The following is a 20,579-nucleotide window of genomic DNA, read 5'->3' on the forward strand; positions in this document are numbered from 1 at the left end:
AATTCTGGGGGAATTATTATGGGTTCAGTTTCAGACTTTTTAAGTTTGAGGTGTTTTATTTTATTATTATTATTATTATTATATTTTTAAATTAAAGTATAGTTGATTTACAAGGTTGTGTTAGTTTCTGGCGTAGAGCAAAGTTATTTCAGTTATATCTATCTATCTATCTATCTATCTATCTATCTATCTCCTTTTTCATATTCTTTTCCATTATGGTTTATTACAGGATATTGAATATAGTTCCCTGTGCTATACAGTAGGACCTTGTTATTTATCTATTTTATATATAGTAGTTTGCATCTGCTAATCCCAAACTCCTAATTTATCCCTCCCCCACCCCCTTTCCCCTTTGGTAACCATTAGTTTGTTTCCATGTCTGTGAGTCTGTTTCTGTTTCATAAATAAGTTCATTTGTGTCATATTTTAGATTCCACATATAAGTGATATCATATGGTATTTGTCTTTCTCTTTCTGACTTATTTCCTTTAGTATGATAATCTCTGGGTCCATCCATATTGCTGCAAATGGCATTATTTCTTTCTTTTTTATGGCCAAGTAGTATTCCATTGTATATATACATCTCATCTTTATCTATTCATCTGTCTATAGACATTTAAGTTGCTTCCATGTCTTGGCTATTGTAAACAGTGTTGCTATGAACATTAGGGTGCATGTATCTTTTCGAATTAGAGTTTTCATCTCTTCTGGATATATGCCCAGGAGTGGGATTGCTGTATCATACGGCAACTCTTTTCCTAGTTTTTTAAGGAAAAGGAACCTCTATACTGTTTTCCATAGTGGCTGCAGACTTTATATTCCCACCAGCAGTGTAGAAGTATTCCCTTTTCTCCACACCCTCTCCAACATTTGTTACTTGTAGAGTTTTTAATGCTTAAGGTGTTTTAAAAATTCCAAAGGACTTCTGAGCATGCAGTAAGTAATACGGGTCTGCATAGGTCAAAAGAGTGTTGTATGAAGACTGCTGATATAACTCTTTGGATCATCTGCATAGATGGGGATTGAAACATAGTCATACATTAGATTGGCTAGGGCACAGATACAGAGGAAAATAGTAGAGTTTAGGGCTAGACTTTGAAAATTGCAACATTAAATGGACAGGAAGAGGAGAATGATTCAGCAAGGGAGATCTCAAAAGAACATCCAGAGATATCAAAGAAAAACCATTAACGTGCAGGGTTATGGAAAGTCAGAGATGAGAGTGTGTCAGAAAGGAGGGAGAAGCCAACATAGCACATACTGCAAAATGATTCTTAGTGAGAGCAGTGCTGGTGAGATGACAGGAGTAGAAGCCACACCAGAGTGGTTTGAAGAGTCAGCAGATGGTAAAAACAGAATGGAGACAGAGTCTACGCAACCCTTTGGAAAATATTGCCATGAAGGGGCAGTGATGAAACATCAAGAGAAAGAAAAGATAGCAGCTGAGAGCATGAATGATTCAGTGAAGGTTTTCTTTCCTTCAGTTTTAAAGATATGAATGTGGTTAAAAGGCCAAGGGATGGAATACATGAAAAGGAGGAGGTTTAAAATAAGAAGGCGGGGAAGGCTGGAAAGAATAGGTTCTAGACAATCGGTGGTAGAATTAGCCTTAGGTAGTTATTGAGAGAGAGCTGCTTTTTTTTAAACAAGAGATATAGGAACAGATATGGGTGGGATTATGTTTACTGTCAGGGAAGACAAGAAATGTTGTCACATTATGGCCTCTATTTTCTCTGTAAGGTAGAAGGTGAAATCAAAGCATTGAAAAGGTCTGTAGGGCAGAGAGCTGCAGGACTGAAGTGAGTAGAAATGGTTGGAAATGACCCTTGTAGTGTATGACAGTGAGTTAACAGAGACTGACCATAGGCTTGACATACATTGATCCCTGACTGGATTTCATTCAAATCATCCTCTACCCATAGGTTAAATGATTACCCTTGTAACTTTCTCCACAGTATCCAGTTACCAAATAAAATGATGAAATCTCTACATTCATCTCCCTCTCCCAAATTGTTCCTTTTACAGATAGTCACACTACATAAACATATCTAGAAATGTACAGCTTCACAGTATGCCTTTTCTTTATGTCCCTTTATGAGGAAAATATTCTTCCCTCAGGCACTGGAATTTCTCCCAGAACGTTTGTGCCTTCCTCAAAATTTTTCTTCTAGATCCTTCTGCTAAGACACATAATGACACCAATCTATCAGTGGCATCCCCTACTCCTCTTTAGACTATAGTCATCTTCACCCTATCTCTCACAGATTTGAGAATATTATTAACTGTAATTTTTATCATGAAAAATTGATTTGGTGTAATTGACCTGGAGTAAGATTGTCAATGCAGTATTATTGTGCCTCTTGGTAAAATCCTTAGCAGTTAAGGCAGTGCATTTTCAAAGTATGTGATTAATATTTTCATAGATTCTATGAAATCACTATGACCAAATTTTCCATAATTGTATATTGGCAACCACTTTTTAATAACACAAATATAGACACTATGTGTGTCACATAGTAGACAGTAAATGCTGCATTCCATTTTTAATTTGAACTGAAGTAAAGGAAGAAGAGAAGGAAGGATCTGCAGACACTATTTCTACTTAGCAAACAGTATGTCTTGCTTTATTTATAAATTATATTCAGGTTTTAGTCATGCCTTTTTGCCAAGCTAAAGTGAATCCTCCCATGCAAGATGTTAATGCTTTACATTATAATTAGTCAAGAAGGCTAGTTATGAAGAAAAGTTAGATGGTTATATGATAACACTGTCTGGGTGCTCAGAAAAAAAGTATTATAAAAGTTCATTAGCCAATATATATAAACAAAATATAAAATAAAACTGCATAACTTAAGGCTGTTTAATGTATTTTGTTTTTTTTAATTTTAGGGCTAGTAAAGAAAATGCTCACAACACACAGCATAGAATATAATTGAAAGAATAGTATCTAAAAATGACCATCTGCCTTCCTAATTTAGGATCACTAATCTATAGCCTTCAGTTTGTGTCCTATGTTAAATATCTGCTCATGTTTTCAATCTATGTTTTCTTATTCCTTTGAGTGGATGATTTTGTATCATGAAACTTATACCTTGTAATAAAATACTCTTTATTTAATTTTTCTTAAAACCATGAAAGGCTCAAGTAAAAAAAAAAAAAGATAGGTCCCTTAATAGAAATTATTTAGGAAGAAAAAAGAGGCAATGGGAAAACAGTTTCCATGTAAAAGCAAAAATGTCTTTCTGCAGTGAATTTCACTGTTTTTCAAGTGTTGCAAGAATAATAAGTCTTGGCAGTTGGAACATGCTATTCACCTGAGGGCTGCCAATCATTCTCATTTTGAAAGACAGAATTTATAAATTGTCAACACGTCTTTTAGGCGAGAAACCAGTGTTCATCAAGAGAAAAATGAAAACAAATGTTCAGATGAATTGAAAATCAAAATGCTGCCTGGTCATTACATATAATCTACAGTTCCTATGTTTTTTTGTTTTTTTTTTTTTTTTTTTTTTGCGGTACGCAGGCCTCTCACTGTTGTGGCCTCTCCCGTTGAGGAGCACAGGCTCCGGACGTGCAGGCCCAGCAGCTATGGCTCACGGGCCCAGCCACTCTGCCGCACGTGGTTTCTTCCCAGACCGAGGCACGAACCCATGTCCCCCACATCGGCAGGCGGACTCTCAACCACTGCACCACTAGGGAAGCCCCAGTTCCTATGTTTTAACAATTGTAATATGTGAGATATGGATGATAAAATGCATGGCTGTTACTGTGCTTTTTAAGTGGATTATATTCCAGAGATCAATGGCTTGCGTTTTTTCTTCATTCTATAAAAAGCAAACTATTTCCCATTGAGCAACTCCCATAAATATGCCTCTGAAACACTGAAACTGCTGACAGCCTGGTAGGCGATTTCAGCAGTGGAAGCCAGGACTAAACACACTGAACTACATTAGAGTTGGTCCCTGGAGACAGAATTGAACTTCCTTGGCAAGGGCACGATAAGAGTTCCATTTGACTCATTAAACCTCTCATAGGGATTACAGCTCCTTCTCTGTGGCTGCTATTGCTTCTCTTTGTATAGAAGAGATAGATGTGAACACATAGTACTAGGTACTTTTTTACTTATTTAGGAAAAGTAAAACAAAGCCTCCTACAGATTAAAAAAAAAAAGATCTTCCAGTTTCTTGCTCATTAACCACCTTATTATTAGTTCCTAAGGAAGTAGAAAGCTTTATTTCATTTTGTGAGAATTTATTTTTACATGCCTGTCTTAAGGCATGCAAGAGATTCTTTTTTATCCGCATTTATTATTTCTCCTGGAAATGCAACATTACAGGGGAAACAGTTGGCGATAATGATCTCAGCCTTCTTTACCAAGCAGCGTTGTTGTAATAATGAAATCAGAACAAACATTTTGAAGCATACATTCCTATATGCACTTTATGTTGCCCATGGACATTCTCGCTGATTTGGAATCTTGAAATCAGCAAAATAAGATTCACCATCCTTTGGAAGTATTACACTGGAAAACCAACCAGTAGTTCAAAGGAAAACACAGCAGGCTCTATGAATTGAAAACCCCACACTGCTGATGATACAGCATTCACATTCTTCTTGGGTGTCTCTCCTGGAAAGATTCACAAGCCTGTTATTGTTTTAAGTACAAAAAAAAAAAAAAAAAAAAGAATGAAACTGTTTTATCCAGCAATGGCTAAGTAAAATACTTTTCTCTGGAGAGAACATTTTCTATGATTACAAAATAATACCCTCAGTCTTCAGGCCACCTAATCACAGTGTGATTGAATGCAGTGTAATGGAATATTAATAATGTTAATAACTAATACTTTACTGGGGAATGTTTACTGCTTATTGTTTATTGTATTGTCCCCCCGAAGTGGTCCATGTGTACATATTGAGGGCATAAAGAGGTAAGCAAGGCTTCCCTGGTGGCACAGTGGTTGGGGGTCCGCCTGCCGATGTGGGGGACGCGTGTTCGTGCCCTGGTCCGGGAAGATCCCACATGCCGCGGAGCGGCTGGGCCCGTGAGCCATGGCCGCTGGGCCTGTGCATCCGGAGCCTGTGCTCCGCAACGGGAGAGGCCACAGCGGTGAGACACCCGCGTACCGCAAAAAAAAAAAAGAGCTAAGCAAATTGTGATATAAGTGATAAGGAAAAAAATAGAAAGACAACATAGCAAAATATGATTATTACAAAAACGTGCATCACTGTGAAAGTTCTTTTTGCATTTACAAGATGAATGTATGATTAGTAGGCTATACTTATAATATCCTACATACATCAGTTAAGCCTATATCCACGTATCTACATACATACACATGCATATATATATACACACATATGTATATCTTCATATATATCTATAATCCACAACATGGACACACACATACACTTTAAAATCAAACTCTATTCAAAAGAAGAATTGTTGCCAAATTATGGGTGTGATTTTGTCCCTGGCCTAAACATCTTTTTTGTTCTAGACATAAGATAATTTTAGTGCCACTTTTGGGTGTGGGTGGGAATAAAATGCTGCCTTCTGGTGCTTCAAAATAAAAGGAAAGCATACCAAACCAAAGCCCTACAAGTGTAGTCCCAAGAATAAAATTTTCAGATAGCCCATGAGTCTGACCTCGAGGGATGGAGAAGCAACTAATATTTTCTCAAGAGAAAAAGAAGAATGGACATAAGGTCACTAAAGTGAGCATATGAAGAGGAAGGTGACAACAAAAGAAGTTTCTAAAGGAAGGCATCAGAGACAATATTCTCACATAAATTCAGACCATTATTCTAGATTTATGCATAGAGACCATTATTCTAGATTTATGCATATAAGAATTTAGCACACATATATACTTGTATAACTATATTCAATCTAAACCTTTCTCAGATACACATATGCCATATGTGTATGGCACACCAGCCATCTGTACATACAAACATGGAATCATTATGTTGTACATCTGAAATTAATATAATGTCATATGTCAATTATAGCTCAATAAGAAAAAATGTACAGAATGGTCCCATGTACCTTCACCCAGTTTCTTCCAGAGGTAACATCTTACATAACTACAGTAGGTATTAAAACCAGGAAACTGACCTTGGTACTGTTCACAGACCTTATTCAGATTGCACCAGTTTTACATGCACTTGTGTGTGTGTATGTTTCTGTGCAATTTTATCATCTGGGTAGATTTGTGTAACCACCAGCACATTCAAGATACAGAACTGTTTCATCACCACAAAGATCTCTAACATTACCACTTTTAAATTACACACCCTCTCTTTCCCCTCCCCCTACTCATACTTTGCCCGTGGGAATGTAAAGTGGCATAACCACTCTGGGAAAGTCTAACAGTTTCTTTAATAATTAAACATGTTTAAAAGTATATAAATGTTTATGTGTTTATAAATATGTGTAATATAATGTGAACCAACCTCCTTCTATATTCCACTCTGGTGTCAAAGGACAGCCCTTAAAATTTACAAAACTTCTGACCTCAAACAGAAAAAAATATATACTTGTGCTATTTCCTCCTGGGTGAGTGTGGGACAGAGAGAATGAGAGTGTTTAAATGGGATGAAGAGAGTGGACATGGGAGGGATTATCCTCCCCATCACACACACACACACACACACACACACACACACACACACACTGAACTCCATCACGACAATCACAACCACCACTTCCCTCCAAGTGTTACTTTCACTGACCAGATGTAGGAAGATTGGGAAGGGACCGGGGTGTTTGGCTCCTGAGTCGCTGAAGAGGAGTCAGGGAAGCCCCACAGAACTCTGCGTCCCAGGGACTGTGGAAGAGGTTGGGGCGGAGCCTGGAGTGGGGATTGGGAAGCTGCTGTCACTTTTATGAGTCCGCAGCCCACACTGAGAGTATCTCTGCTGCCAGACGACCGCGGAGGGCTGGGCGCAGGGCCCCCGCCTCTCGCTCACCGCGCGGCGGCCGCGGCGGCGGCAGCGGAGCCTCGCCCACTCCGATCCGCACCCTCTCCATCCTTAGCTGTTAAAGAACAGCAGCACCTGGCACGTTCCTAGAGGTCCCAGGGAGCAGAAAGCGGAAGGGAGCTGGCGCGGGGGGTACTGCACAGGCAGCATGCGCCCGCCGGGAGCAGCCTCGGCGCCCAAGGTCTGAGGCTGCAGCCCCCGTTCGCCATTGTGAGCCGCCGGGGGAGCCAGCCGGCGCCACCGTCCCCCCGGGTCCCCGTCCACGCCGCGATGAGGCACCTGCCCGCGAGGACGCGCGGCGGCCGCCGCCTCCTGCCTCTGCTCTGGCTCTTTGTGCTGCTCAAGGTAGGGGACCCCCTCCCCCAGCCGCCGCGATCCTCCCTGCGCCCGCGCTCCGGCGCCCTCGCTCTGTCGCGGGGGGAGAGGCGCGCCCCGGGTCGCGATGGCCGGGCTGCTGGCAGCGCCCCCGGTGCAGTCTGGGCGCACGCTTTGTTGTCTTCGCGTTTACGTGTTCTCCGCGGGCTACAGGGATGGGGTGGAAGGAGAGGGAAGTTTGCTCCCTCCGGCTTTCCCCCTTTGTGCTCTTGTACCGCCGCCGGCATGCGCATCAAAGGTGGGCTTGTTGGATGGCGCTTCCTCAGACAAAATGAGATCACTTTCCCTTCTGGTCGCTACTGCACCCCGGGGCTGCTTAACCTTTTCTCCCTCCCCCAACGGAGTGAGCGGAGGCTTTGCCTTAATTTACCTTATGCTGGAATTATACACCGGGGGCCGAGCTCCCTGGCCTCAAATGGACTGCCGGGGCTGGGTCATGAGCATGGTTTTCTTTGACTAAGGAATGTCAGCTTGAGCCTGGAGAGGACTCCCCTCCCCAAGTCCTCAGCTCCAACCTGAAAATACCCCTTACAAAATCTAGACTTGCCCCCGCTATATTTACAGAGGATGCTACCTCTAAATTTCAATGGCTGACATCTGTATAATTAACTTTTTCGTGTCTTCTTTGGAATGTCCTGCTTCAGGGTTTTACTCTGAGAAAAATAGACAAGGACTGCTTAAAAACAAAAACAAAAACAAAATACCCCTAGTTTGACAACTATACGGTGCATAAAATTTTTTTAAAGAAATTTAAGCTAGATGTCTTTGGAGAAGTGTTATGAAGTTATGAGGTAATTGTCTATCACTCGTGTCTTCCGTGTGTCTACTTTAGCTCTGTTATGAGTCCTTCTTCCGGCAAAGCAAACTCAAGTACGTCGACAGGTGACCGGGAGCTATCCTTTCAGCACCACAGTGATATCTACCTTAGAAATGGACGAAGCATTAAAGGATGCAAATGTTTTCTTATCAAAGAGTCACTTCTTGCTCATATGCACCCTTAATCGTGAGTGTCTGACAAGGAGATAGTGGAACAGAGCCAACGGATTGAGAACAGCATCAGTTTTAAATATTCCATATTTTCATTATCTTAATGGAAAATAGGAAAAATAGTTTCTGGGAGAACCAGCAGCAGCAGACTGCCTAAATACGATTCTAAATTGTATTTAATATGTTTTTTACGTTTTCTGAAGCTATCAACAATAATATTATTTAAAATCTGATAAATAATAAGCTCGGTCCTATATTTTCACTCTAAGAGGTTGCTCTTTAAGCAGACACCACAAATGTGTACGTTTTACGAACATACACAAACTATGAAGTTTTCTATTAATTTTTCTATTTGTCATATTCTGTCATAACTATATGTCTGTGCAACACTTTTCATGAATGCAAAGTGAGAAATTGAACAACCACACATTTTACTATGTAACAGCTAGGACTTACACGTATGACATCTGATCCAAACCCAACCTTTGGCACTACTTCAGGTTTCTATTTGAAATCTTCATAATGAGCGAGAATTTCAGAGATGGTCAAATGATGGGTTTGGGAGTATGGGTAGAGTGCCATAAAAAATGTAAAAATTTGTAGCAAACGTTCTAATCAAAACTTGATATCAGACTGAGAAATTGCAGTCAGTAATGGCAGACTGTAATAGATGCTCGCCCTGTTCTACATAATAGGTGTTTTCCTGCACATTTGCAGTTTAGTGTCAATTATGATAAACTGCATCCCACAGTAAATATATTAATAAAGCTTGCTTTTTAGTAAATATTGTAATGAGAAAAGTAATTTTGTAAAGCAAGTCTTTACTCTTTATTTTATGTAAATGCAACGTTTTATGTCAAATGGATATAAAGTATACCAAAAGAAACATATATATATATATATATATATATTGCCTTCATATATGTACACTGAATACCCACCCTGTGCCAGTCAGTCTTCCAGGTATTTCACACATGCTATTTCATTCACTTATTTTGTTACAGTTGACAAGACATGTTCAAAGTGGTAAACTGGGCACATAGAGTAATGCATTTACATTTTGGAAATAGTATATTACATGGTAAATTGGGTTCATAGTATAATCTTTCCATAATTTGGAGATGCTTTTGCATTCAAGGTCCTGAATAAGTGTCAGTAAAACAGACGTAACATGCAGGTGGTGATAGAAACATAACATTCCATTATTAAATACCAAGTTGTTGATTGAATATCAGTGATAAAATCTAAAAAGGTCTATCTGTGCTGAGTCAGAAAGAAACCATTTCCCCAGCCCTCCCCCCAAATCTCTGTAGTTCTCATTATGTCAGACAATCTTTCACTACTCTGTAGGAAGTATCCTCCACATGAGATTGAAAATCCCTTAAAGCCATAAAGTTAGAGAAACTCAAATATGAGGCTTGATTTGTAGTTTTATCTTTTCCACAAATCAGAAACAAGCAGCTGGACATAAGTGGTGGGAAAGTCTGAAATTCTGAATCTGTAAGATTGGCTATAACCAGTTTCATTGAGGTAGCCTCAAGGTGCCTGGCTAAGGAAGGCTTCATGCATTGTTCCCTATCCATGGCTTAATGATGGGCACATTTAATCAGTCATCGCCAATTGTTTAAATCATCCACTTTATGTTATGAAGCTAATAGCTGCATAATTGATGTTTCATAAGCACAACATTGGTTATAAAAATTTCTACTTTCATATCAATATTGATGGTATATTTCTATTTCTAAAAACAAAAAACAAAAGAACTCTGTTATCAAGTATACTGGGAGCTTACCAATCTCAAAATCTTCTACCCACATGTGAATGTAAATCGAGTAGTATTTATTGGAGTATTATTATTTATTTAATCACCAGATAAATACTACTCCATTTAGATTTTCCCTCTCATACATCTTCCCATAATTCTAGTAAAAACAATGTAACTTCTCTCACCTATCCGATCTTTACTACACCTCTCCTTGAAAATTGCTTCCTATATCGGTTCACTAGACATCAGTATTTTGTCAACAAAGAGGCAAGTTGTAGCACATAACGTCATAGGAATTTAGCTTCTTTCTTCCCTGAAATGGTGCTCATTAGTAGTCAACTGGAAGGTTTCCCTAAACTCATAGGTTTGGCCAGAATCCTTCTTTCTTTTTGAACCTCCTCTCTCTATTTCCTTCCATTTCTGCTCTTACCTGATACATAGTCAAGGAACATTAAATTTGAAAGGGCCTCAATTACATTTTCTGAAAGAGGTTTATGTTTAATTCTATAAAGCATGAGTGTTACCATGTTGACCATAGTACTTTTATTCGGGAGAAATACCCACTTTCCAAGTTTTATCTGCCTTTCTCCACTTCCCTGTGACCTCTCTCTCTTTTCCTTTTTCTTCCTTATTCTCTCAGCCTTTCTCTCCACCGCCACCCCCATGTCTCTCCCCGCACCACTCTCTCTCTGTCTCAGTCTCTCTCTCTCTCTCTCACACACACACACACACACACACAAGAATCTTCACTTTCTTTCTGGAGGTTTCACAAGCACATTCTATATTATACAATGTCGGCAGATGAACCATAACTTTTTCATCTTTCTGAAGCAGCTTAGACCCTCCTCCTCGCTATGAAGTTTGCTGCCATTAACTCCTTTGTTAGTTGACTTCCTTGACAAGTGTTGTTGCCAGCCTATTAGAGAAACCCTTTTATATGTGACACCCCTAGTAATTTGGAGAAAGTTCACTGGACTGGTCTTCTGCAGGGGATTGCGTGATAATCCTTCCCAATGTGAACATCTGTTGTTTTCTTTTCTTCTTTGTTATATGAAAGATTGATACTGTGTGAAAACAGAAAATTCACACTTACCTCTTTCTCATTTTGGCCCATAAGAAAACATACGTCTGGGGCTTCCCTGGTAGCGCAGTGGTTGAGAGTCCGCCTGCTGATGCAGGGGACACGGGTTCGTGCCCCGGTCCGGGAGGATCCCACATGCCGCGGAGCGGCTGGGCCCATGAGCCATGGCCGCTGAGCCTGTGCGTCCGGAGCCTGTGCTCTGCAATGGGAGAGGCCACAGCAGTGAGAGGCCTGTGTACCACAAAAAAAAAAAAAAAAAAAAAAGATACCAAGTGTACTGGTGGTGTCCATTCTCCTCCAGATCAGCCTACCTCCTTCTCCACCCTCAGTGCCAGGGAGCTTCCCTGTAAAGACTGCTTCTTCAGGATCCCTTGCCCTTGGGCCAGCAGTGAGTTTGACTAATAGGAGGCACTAACAGAAGATTACTGGTAGGAGTCCATGCTGGCTGGACCCTGATAGGCAATGGCTTCATCCCCTCTTTCAATCCTGTAGTCAGCTCCTCTTTCAAGGCTAAGTTCTGGCCAAGTTCCAGAAACAGCTTCCTCCCCTGGTCTCTTTAGGGTAATAGCTTCTCACTGCTGCTCGTCCCTGGGTACTTTATCATCCCTGTTTCGTATCACTACTCCTGCTTTACACCTTAATTAACAGTCTCTTGATTAAACTCCATAGAATTTCCCCTGAGTGTCCTGCTGGGACCTCCACTGCTGTAGTACCTGATGAGGTTAGTGGAGGATCTTTTGAATTTGAAGTGCCTAAACAAAGCAGGTACTTAGATCTGAGTCTGATGTCTGGGGGAGAGGGCAGACCTGGAGATGTGAATGGGGATGTCCCAGCAGAGGGCAAAGGAGAGAAGAGCAATGGGCCAGGGTGGGCCCTGAGGAGCACTAACATTTAATAAGGAGCCTTAGAAGATGAAGAAAGAACAGCCAGAGAGGCATAAGAATCAAGGAAACCCAAGGTCTAGGAAATTTCAAGTGAGAGGGATTGGTAAACTTCATCAAATGCAATGGAGAGATACTATAAGCTAAAGCCTGGAAAACCTTTGGATTGGGAAATAAGTAGGCTGTTGGTCTCTCAGAGCTTGGGAAGGGTGGTATGCTTCTGGGAGTAGAAGAGTTGAAAACTGGCCTTTTGTTAAAAGGATAGGCATCATTGGGTCAGAGAGACCTGATTTCAATCTCAGCTCTCTGGACTGTGCCTTTTACCAACAGCAGGATAGGGGGGAAATTATTTCACCTCTCTGGGGTCCCTATGGTGATTGGCTATGTTTATCTCAGAGGATTATTGTCAGGAATAAGTGAGATAATGACCATAACATATTTTAAACAGTGCCTAGAGTACTGTAAGCACTCAATAAGTGTTGTGTCCAAAAAGAAAACGAGAAAGAAAGAAATAGGACAGTAAAAATAGCCCAAAGCAAAAATCAAAGAAGAAGAACAATTAAAAATGTGTCTAGAGCAGCATCTTCTCAAGTGTACTCCATGGAACATTAGAGACTTAAAATGTTAACAGATATTATTAAAAAGAAACACTTCTGTGCGGACATGAATTTGGGAAGTAATCTGTTTAGCTTTGTTTAAACTAGTATTAATTCATTTATTATTATTTTTTGTACCAGGATTTCTTAGAACCTTCACTATGTTAATATGCATTGTGCTTCCAGTAGGAAGATATAGTGTGTAGCATTTCCCAAGTTTGAGTGCAGAATTTTTTTCTAAAAATGATTCATGGGAGTAGTGAATACACCTTAAGAAACAATATCTATATTTGTACACCAGACACTACTTCTCTTTATCTCTCTTTTTCCTTAATGAGAAAAGTAACTTTAATGATAGAGGAAACATACCAGTAAGATCAATCATAGTCTAAATCTCAGAATCTGAAGAATTTGCATGAAGGAGAGCAACTATTCCCAACTTTCTTTTCAAGGACTGATGTTCAACTCTCTTGGAAGAAAAAAATGTGTACGTTTTCCTTATTTTATGGGTTTGCGCTAACTCTACATACAAAAATTTCTTTGGCCTTTGACTGTTAAAAAGATAGAAAATTAATTTTAACACTATTTTTAAATATGATTGTCTTAATATATGACTTAAAAGAACAACATATTTTGTTCAGTGTATTTCATTGAATCATAAAACTATACTTATCAAAGATCGTCTAGTTCAATACTTAAGCTGGTACTTAGATCTTGCCTCTAATATTACTGCCAATTGGTCATAAATGGTGAAATTACTATCAGCTGAGAGGTGGCTGTTCCACTTTTGGACAGTCATTTTGTTGTTTGGTTTGGTTTGCTGTTGAGATGAACTATTTCTGTTTGTATCTTTCACACATTACTTCTATCTCTGTTTCATTTTAGTATGGCACTAGGTTGTGACTGCTCCTGCTTTCTTGCGTGTTCTGAAGAACTGCTTGCCAACAGACTTGACAGGTTATAAAGATAAAATGTGAGAAGCTTGTCAACTCTCTGTCCTGTCCTCAACCCTCCATCATACTGCTTTAAGCTATTTACACCAGTCCAAGATTTCTGCTGCTGTCCTTTCTTCTCTCTCATGGCCGCAATAGCCAGTTGGGTAGAAGACGATTCTCATTCTTCCCAAAGGTGTTCTGTGATGAACCGTGGTAAGGGGCCGAGAGTGCCTGCCAATCTCTGCGCAAAGGGTGGTCCTTAAAATGTCTTTCCTGAACAGCCAATCTAAAAATCAACCCATCTCTCAAATTTTACCACTTTTACCCAGGTTTATTTTCTTTAGAGAATGTATCACTCACTACATGACATTATATTAGCTCTTTATTATTACTTAACTCCTCTATTGGAATGTTTGTAGGTTCCATGAAAGCAACATCTTTATCCTTTTTGTTCACTGCTTTATCCCCAGCTGTTGGAAGAGTGCCCGGCCCAGGGCAGATGCTCAGTAAATATTTGTTGAATAAATGGATGAATATTGAATGAATACATAGGGTGAGAAAGGTCAAACAGGAGTTATGGGACAGACTCGAGACAGAGGAAAAACAGGTTGCAAGCGTGCAAGTTCAGGGAATGGAGCCAATGCACAGTGAGATGAACTAGGAGAGAGGGTCCATTGGGCAGGCAGTGCTGAGGGAGAGAGTGTAGTCAGAACAGGGAGATAATCTCGAGATGCTGTTTTATTGGTCTTGTGGAGGTAGCAAAGGATTTATTACCACAAGTGAAAATAAAGTCTTTTAGACATCAAGAGAAAGTTCCTCCCACTTTTTTTTTCTCTTGGTATTGTATTGTCAGAATCAACCACTGGTAAATGATGTGTGCTCAAGCAACGGATGGGTTCCCCTGTGTGGCAAATTCTCATCTGTAATGAAGTAAAAACAGCTTTTTTGACACTTATTCTCTATTTTATTCATTGACTGTGCCTAAAATTTACTTTAACTTGTAAACAAAGTAGTTTGGGGGTTTTTCAAATCTAAAAATGTGTTCTTTTCTTGGCTCTACAATTTGAGAATATCAAAAATAAAAATAATTTTTTACATAATGTTTTTTCTTTATTTTCCCCTCACAATGTATATTAATATACTCAGATTGGATCTAGACCTCTAAAGGCGTTTCCAGAAACTCACATGACTGACTGAAGCTCAGATGATCATTGTTATTGTTCTTCAATCATTAAAACTTATGAGTCCCTTTATTCCTTAAAATGATATTTTTTTCTTTTTTTAAATGCATATTGGTACCTCATAGAAAATTTTTAATGGATTTCAGACAATGAATGTCCTTTCTTGTTTAAGATCCCAATAGGTAATTTTATACAGAAACAAATGATAATTTTCATACTCAGTTGAATACTAGCTAATAAGTATTTTATTATCCAAACATGGACAGACAGTTAAACAGGCTGATTAAATTAGTGATGTAGTCATTAAAATGTTAGTATATATACACCGAAAACCTGGACTGTCAAGATTTTCAAATGACTAAAATACAAAAATGTATGCATGAAACAAGTACTATTACTTACACTGTTTCGCTAGAGAATTGAAAGGTATTACACTGTCTTGTAATCTACTAATTTATATCCATAGTCTACTACTGTATTGGTAAAGTGTGGAAGTTTGAGTTAGTTGTAATTTTTTTCTCTATGACTTTAATTTTCTTTTTGTTTGTTGATAAATCAATATCTCCTCTAGAGTCAAAAATACAGGAAAAATTGTGATCAGATTATTTGTACACTCACATAAATGGCTAAAAAGAGGTTTCCCCCTCCCTGAATGTATAATAAGGAGAAGTGCACCTAAAGAGTATAAAAATAATATTAACACTTCTGCAATTAATAAATTATTATTTTTAAGTTTAACAATCTTCTTTTTTTAGTATCAAAACAAAATTTCTGGAAATCTCCAAGAACACATTTATATGAGTCTCTTTCTCTCTCTGTGTGGTGCATCAGAATCAGGCTAATTGTCATACATCATTCTTTGTCTCAGATAAACTAGGAATTTCCTATTTAAGTCAAGTTGGTGGTCCAGAAAATAGATATTCTCGTAGTATTGCTTTAGGCTGTCGATTTATTTTGATGTTGTACTGAAAACTAAAGTGTAATCCTAAAAATGAGACTGTTCTTGGCAAATTCCACAAAGTATAACCATCATTTTTACATTTTAAGGGCCAACGGCATTACCATAAGAAATACCTTATTACTTGGATGTACTTAAAATTCCTAGATGTTATCTAGGAAGAAAAATTGACTTCTAAAATTTCTGAATGTTAAGTTGGTTAATAAGGTGAATAATAAAAAGCCAAGGGAATTGTATAGTGTCTGTAATGTATTATTAAACAGTGAGTCATTTGGTCCTCCCTTAAAGGATTTGAGAAAAAACTAGGTTATTATAGTGTTATTTACATATAAAGATAGTGATGGGATGTGGCCAAGTTTATTTTGCATCATTATGGAGACTTTCTTCTACAGTTTCCCCTATCTAAATTATACTTTTTAATTAGTCTTTCAGAAATAACTATAGGTCTCATTCAAAATGGATAGGTACTTGGGATTTTTAATATGAAGATTCTGGTATTATCAAAACTGTGCTAAAATGATTGCAACAACTTAGTATTAAGCACTATGGACTTAATCTTGAAAACTTAGCTTATGTGCTTCTTTTTAATTAGGTAAAACTGTTAAATCTGCTGAAAGTCAGTCCCCCTTTAGAGGTGCTCCCGGTTCTTTCCTGTTGCCACATCTTTTTACTTATTTTTTGAAGGCTAATTGGAAACCTAATGAGACTCTTTGTATTAAAATTCTTGTTGCTATGTTGAGGCCTCCAATTAGCCTTTTCACCATGTGGTTTCTTGTGGTTCTGAAGTAGGGATTTCTTAATTTGAAATCTCAAAGTAAGTCTGAATCAGGCATGCATCACCAAACATAAGAATTTTATAATGGATTAAAAATTTGAAAACTAATACATGTTCACTGTGGAAAATATATAAAATACAACAGGCAGAAAAGGAAGAAAGTAGCCATTCCTACATATTCAGTTCTAAAATAACTACCATCTGGGGGACATATCATTCCAAATTTTTTTCCTATGTCTGTGTACTGGAGTGAGTATGTAAAAAAAAAAAGTATCAAATTGTCCCACTATTTTAGCATGCTCTTTTCACTTAAATGTATTATGATAATTTTTTCAGGACCTGAGCATTTTCAGTCCGCTTCAATTTAGGAATTAAGCCAGGGATCTGAGGTTCAATTATATTCAATTCCCAATTGTACTTTCACCAGTGAAGGACATGGATGATCATAGGCATTGATTATGACCATGAAATGTTGGGGATCATCACCTATATGTTTGCTTCCCATTAGTGTGATTACTTCAGAATTAGTCACATAGAAAAACTTCAGAGGCTATATTGACAGGCATTTATTTTCCATTCTCCACAGCTAAATATAATGCATAATAAAACTTAAGAATATAGGCTCTGTAGTCAAAAAGGTACAGGATTGAATTTTGGCTGTGCTCTTCTAGCTGTGTGTCATTTGTAAGTGTGCTGACCTCTTCACTGAAGACAGAAATTATAGTGACTGCCCAGATCACCGTTCCTCCAATGGCCAAATCTGCCATCTTCTCCAACACCTGCCATCCTTTGAGGAAAACTCCTTTTTAATCCTTATGGTTGGAAAGGATCCTACGTGACCTTAATACCCTGGACAGTGACCAGTCTAGGGGTGAATCCTGACCTAAGCTAAGCCCATTTGGGGACTGTACCTGACTACTGTCTTTGAGATTGGCATGTGATCTAAGCCAAACCTATCAGAATCCATCCCTGCAATGACTTCCAAACTGGCAACAGTGGGAAAGAGTACTCTCCTCTCCAGTTGGGGAGCTATGACATGAGCTAAGACACAGGAGCTAAGTCATGAGCCTGGAAGCTGTCCCCAGCCATAAAACTGAAACATAGGAAGAAACGTTTTCTAACAGAAAAGGAGGCGGCAGAAAAGTAGAGACTTCAGCAAGACTATCTTTCATTGCACAAAGACTATCTCATTTCTCATACTCTAGAATCACTTCACTGATACTCAGAGAGATTACAAAACAGCAATCTACAAAAATGCAGTTCTATCATAGCCAAGCAGGCATAGCAATGCTTGGAATCTTTAAGAAATATGAGTCTTGTACACCTGAAACTAACACACATTATAAATCAACTATATCTTCTAATCAACTCTTTTTTTATCTTCAATAAAAAAAGAAATCTGAATCAGAGTGATTATATAATTTATCATACCAACTGGGGCACTTCCAAGACTGAAGGGATCATTATGCCAGGACTGCAGACATAAATCGGCCTGTTCTGGGAAAACCAGGACAGATGGTTACTCCTTCCTGAATATACTAACAAACATATTTGAGGCAGTATGGAATCACTAGTTCCTCACCCATGTCATCCATCTCTGAAAACTTCTGCTCTAAACAAGATGAGTTGGCTGTGTAAGAGGAATTGTAATTATCTTCAGCAAAAAACTAAAGCTTGTGCAGGAATGTTTATAGTAGCTTTGTACTAACCAAACACTGAAAATAACCAAAATGCCCTTCAATAGGTGAATGGTTAAACAAACAGTGGTATTTCTGTACCATGTGATATTATAACTCAGCAACGAAAAGGAATAAATTATTGAAACACACAGCAACTTGAACGAACCACAAGAAAATTATGCTGAGTGAAAAAAGCCAATCTCAAAACGTTTCATGCTATCTAATTCCATTTATAAAATATCCTAGAAACAACAAAATTATGGAGATGGAGAACAAATTCGTGGTCAGCAAGGATTAGGGATGACATGGGGTAGAGGAGAAAGCATGCCTGTCTGTGAAGGGGTAGCATGAGGGAGCCTTGTGATAATGGAACAGTTGTGTATCTTGATGGCTGTGGCACTCACATGAAGTTATACTTGTGATCAAAGTGTGTAGATCTGCACATACACACACACAGATGAGTGCATAATCACTTGTGGAATCTCAGTAAATTTTATGGATTGGACCAATGTCAATTTCATACTTTGGCTATTTCCTTGTTTGGGATATTTTCTTGTTGGATATGCAAAATACCAACATTGAAAGAGGCAGGGTGAAGGGTGCATGGGACCTGCCTGTACATTTCTTTGCAATCTCCTATAAATCTACAATTTTCTCAAAGAAAAAGGTTAAAATAACTTTATTTAGTTTGTTTTATCTTCTTCTCTCTCTCTTTTTTTTTTTTTTGTGCCTGGCCCTCTGCTAAGTATTTTAACTGACTAACTGGCAGATATAGTCTCTTTCTGATGAGGACTGTCTCTGAAAGACAATAATTATACTTGCAAGGGAAAGTAAGGCTATCTAAGCAACTGTGAAAAAAAAAAAAAAAACCTCAGGAAAATACACAAAGCCCTCAATAAAACTATTAGCTGCAAACTCAAATGCATTATGAGAAGGACTGCCTATTAAACTATGTTCTTACGAGTTTTATCTATTGAATTCTGGAAAGGAGCAGATATTAAGGCATTCCCATTCATAATTCCCATACCACCAATGTTAACATTTTCATAACTCTTCAGAGAATCAGTTAAAAATGGAGTCGTGGAAATTACCATTTAGGGAAGTTAGGACAAAATACTTTGATTGATGAAGTAATGTCATTCTTCCATTCTTTTAACAATTATTAAATAACATATCTGGAAATAATATAAATAAATTAGAATGAAATAGAAAGTTATAAGAGGAGCTTAAGCGGCTTGAGTAAAACAGGGGAGATGGATGGAGGATATGTGAAGGTGAATAGATGTTTAAGTATTTCAACCAATGAATCCTCAAACATGTATTAAACTGGACATATAAGGAAAGTACTGTATTCATCTTTTTTTTTTTTTTTTGCGGTATGCGGGCCTCTCACTGTTGTGGCCTCTCCCGTTGTGGAGCACAGGCTCCTGACGTGCAGGCTCAGCGGCCATGGCTCACAGGCCCAGCCGCTCCGCCGCATGTGGGAGCCTCCTGGACCGGGGCACAAACCCGTGTCCCCTGCATAGGCAGGTGGACTCCCAACCACTGCGCCACCAGGGAAGCCCTGTATTCACCATTTTTAAGAGTGTAAAACAAACTTATGCCCTTAGGAAGTCTGTAAGGTAAGGAAAAATATCATAAACATGTTACATGTAAAAGGGCTATATGTATACGACTTCCTACTGTAAGAGAAGCCTGAAGTAGTAATATACTAACTTCCAAAGGAATGAGACAGACAGCTCTATCCAGTCAAGTGTCTTTCCCTTCAGATAAAGGAGAATGCACTTAGGCTTGAGGGAGCACTGGTTTCATGAAGGAAGACAAATTTTGATCTGAACCTTATCCATTGCAATTCAGATAGACAGACTAGGTTAAAGAAAACACTCCAGATGGGAGAAACAGAGGAACAAAAGTAGGAATGGGAGAAAATTGAAGTCCTGTTTAAGAAGGTTGAATAAAAGCAGGGAGAATGGATTCGAGTTGGAAGCAAGGTGGTTTTGCCCAGCCATGAACTTCTATTCACAACCTTCTGTTCAATAGTGCTGCAAAGGCAAACATTAAAATGAGCTTTAGCTCAGCAGTGGTGTGCAGGAAAAAAAAAAAGATCATACCTCTTTTTAGCTTTAATTGCTTTTATAATTCTGAATTTGCTGTTAAATGCAAAATGCTTAATTCTAAATACGTGTGCTCTGTCTTAATTAGATAAAATAATCCTTTGTTGCTTGGGTAGTTCAGTAAATTAGTCCCTAGACTTAAACTCCCCTGGATCATGTTGTTTATGCATTAATCTGTATGCATTCTTAAAGATAAATGGAAAATAAATGGATTTTTTTTCAAGGACAAGTCGTAACTGTCAGCATACTTTCAAATTTATAGCCTCCA

The 20,579-nt window shown here is 38.6% G+C and overlaps 1 protein-coding gene across 1 annotated transcript in view; it reads left to right on the forward strand.

Moving 5' to 3' along the window:
- Positions 1–1,267: 1,267 nt before the first annotated feature.
- Positions 1,268–20,579, forward strand: part of PTPRO (protein tyrosine phosphatase receptor type O) — a 230,434-nt gene continuing 211,122 nt past the window's right edge. The window contains 4 exon segments of the mRNA XM_060114152.1: positions 1,268–1,468; positions 1,741–1,799; positions 7,049–7,118; positions 7,120–7,329. Coding sequence (XP_059970135.1) covers positions 1,268–1,468; positions 1,741–1,799; positions 7,049–7,118; positions 7,120–7,329 — 540 coding nt within the window.

The sequence above is a fragment of the Mesoplodon densirostris genome, chromosome 11, assembly GCF_025265405.1.
Source record: "Mesoplodon densirostris isolate mMesDen1 chromosome 11, mMesDen1 primary haplotype, whole genome shotgun sequence".
In the NCBI taxonomy this organism is placed as follows: domain Eukaryota; kingdom Metazoa; phylum Chordata; class Mammalia; order Artiodactyla; family Ziphiidae; genus Mesoplodon; species Mesoplodon densirostris.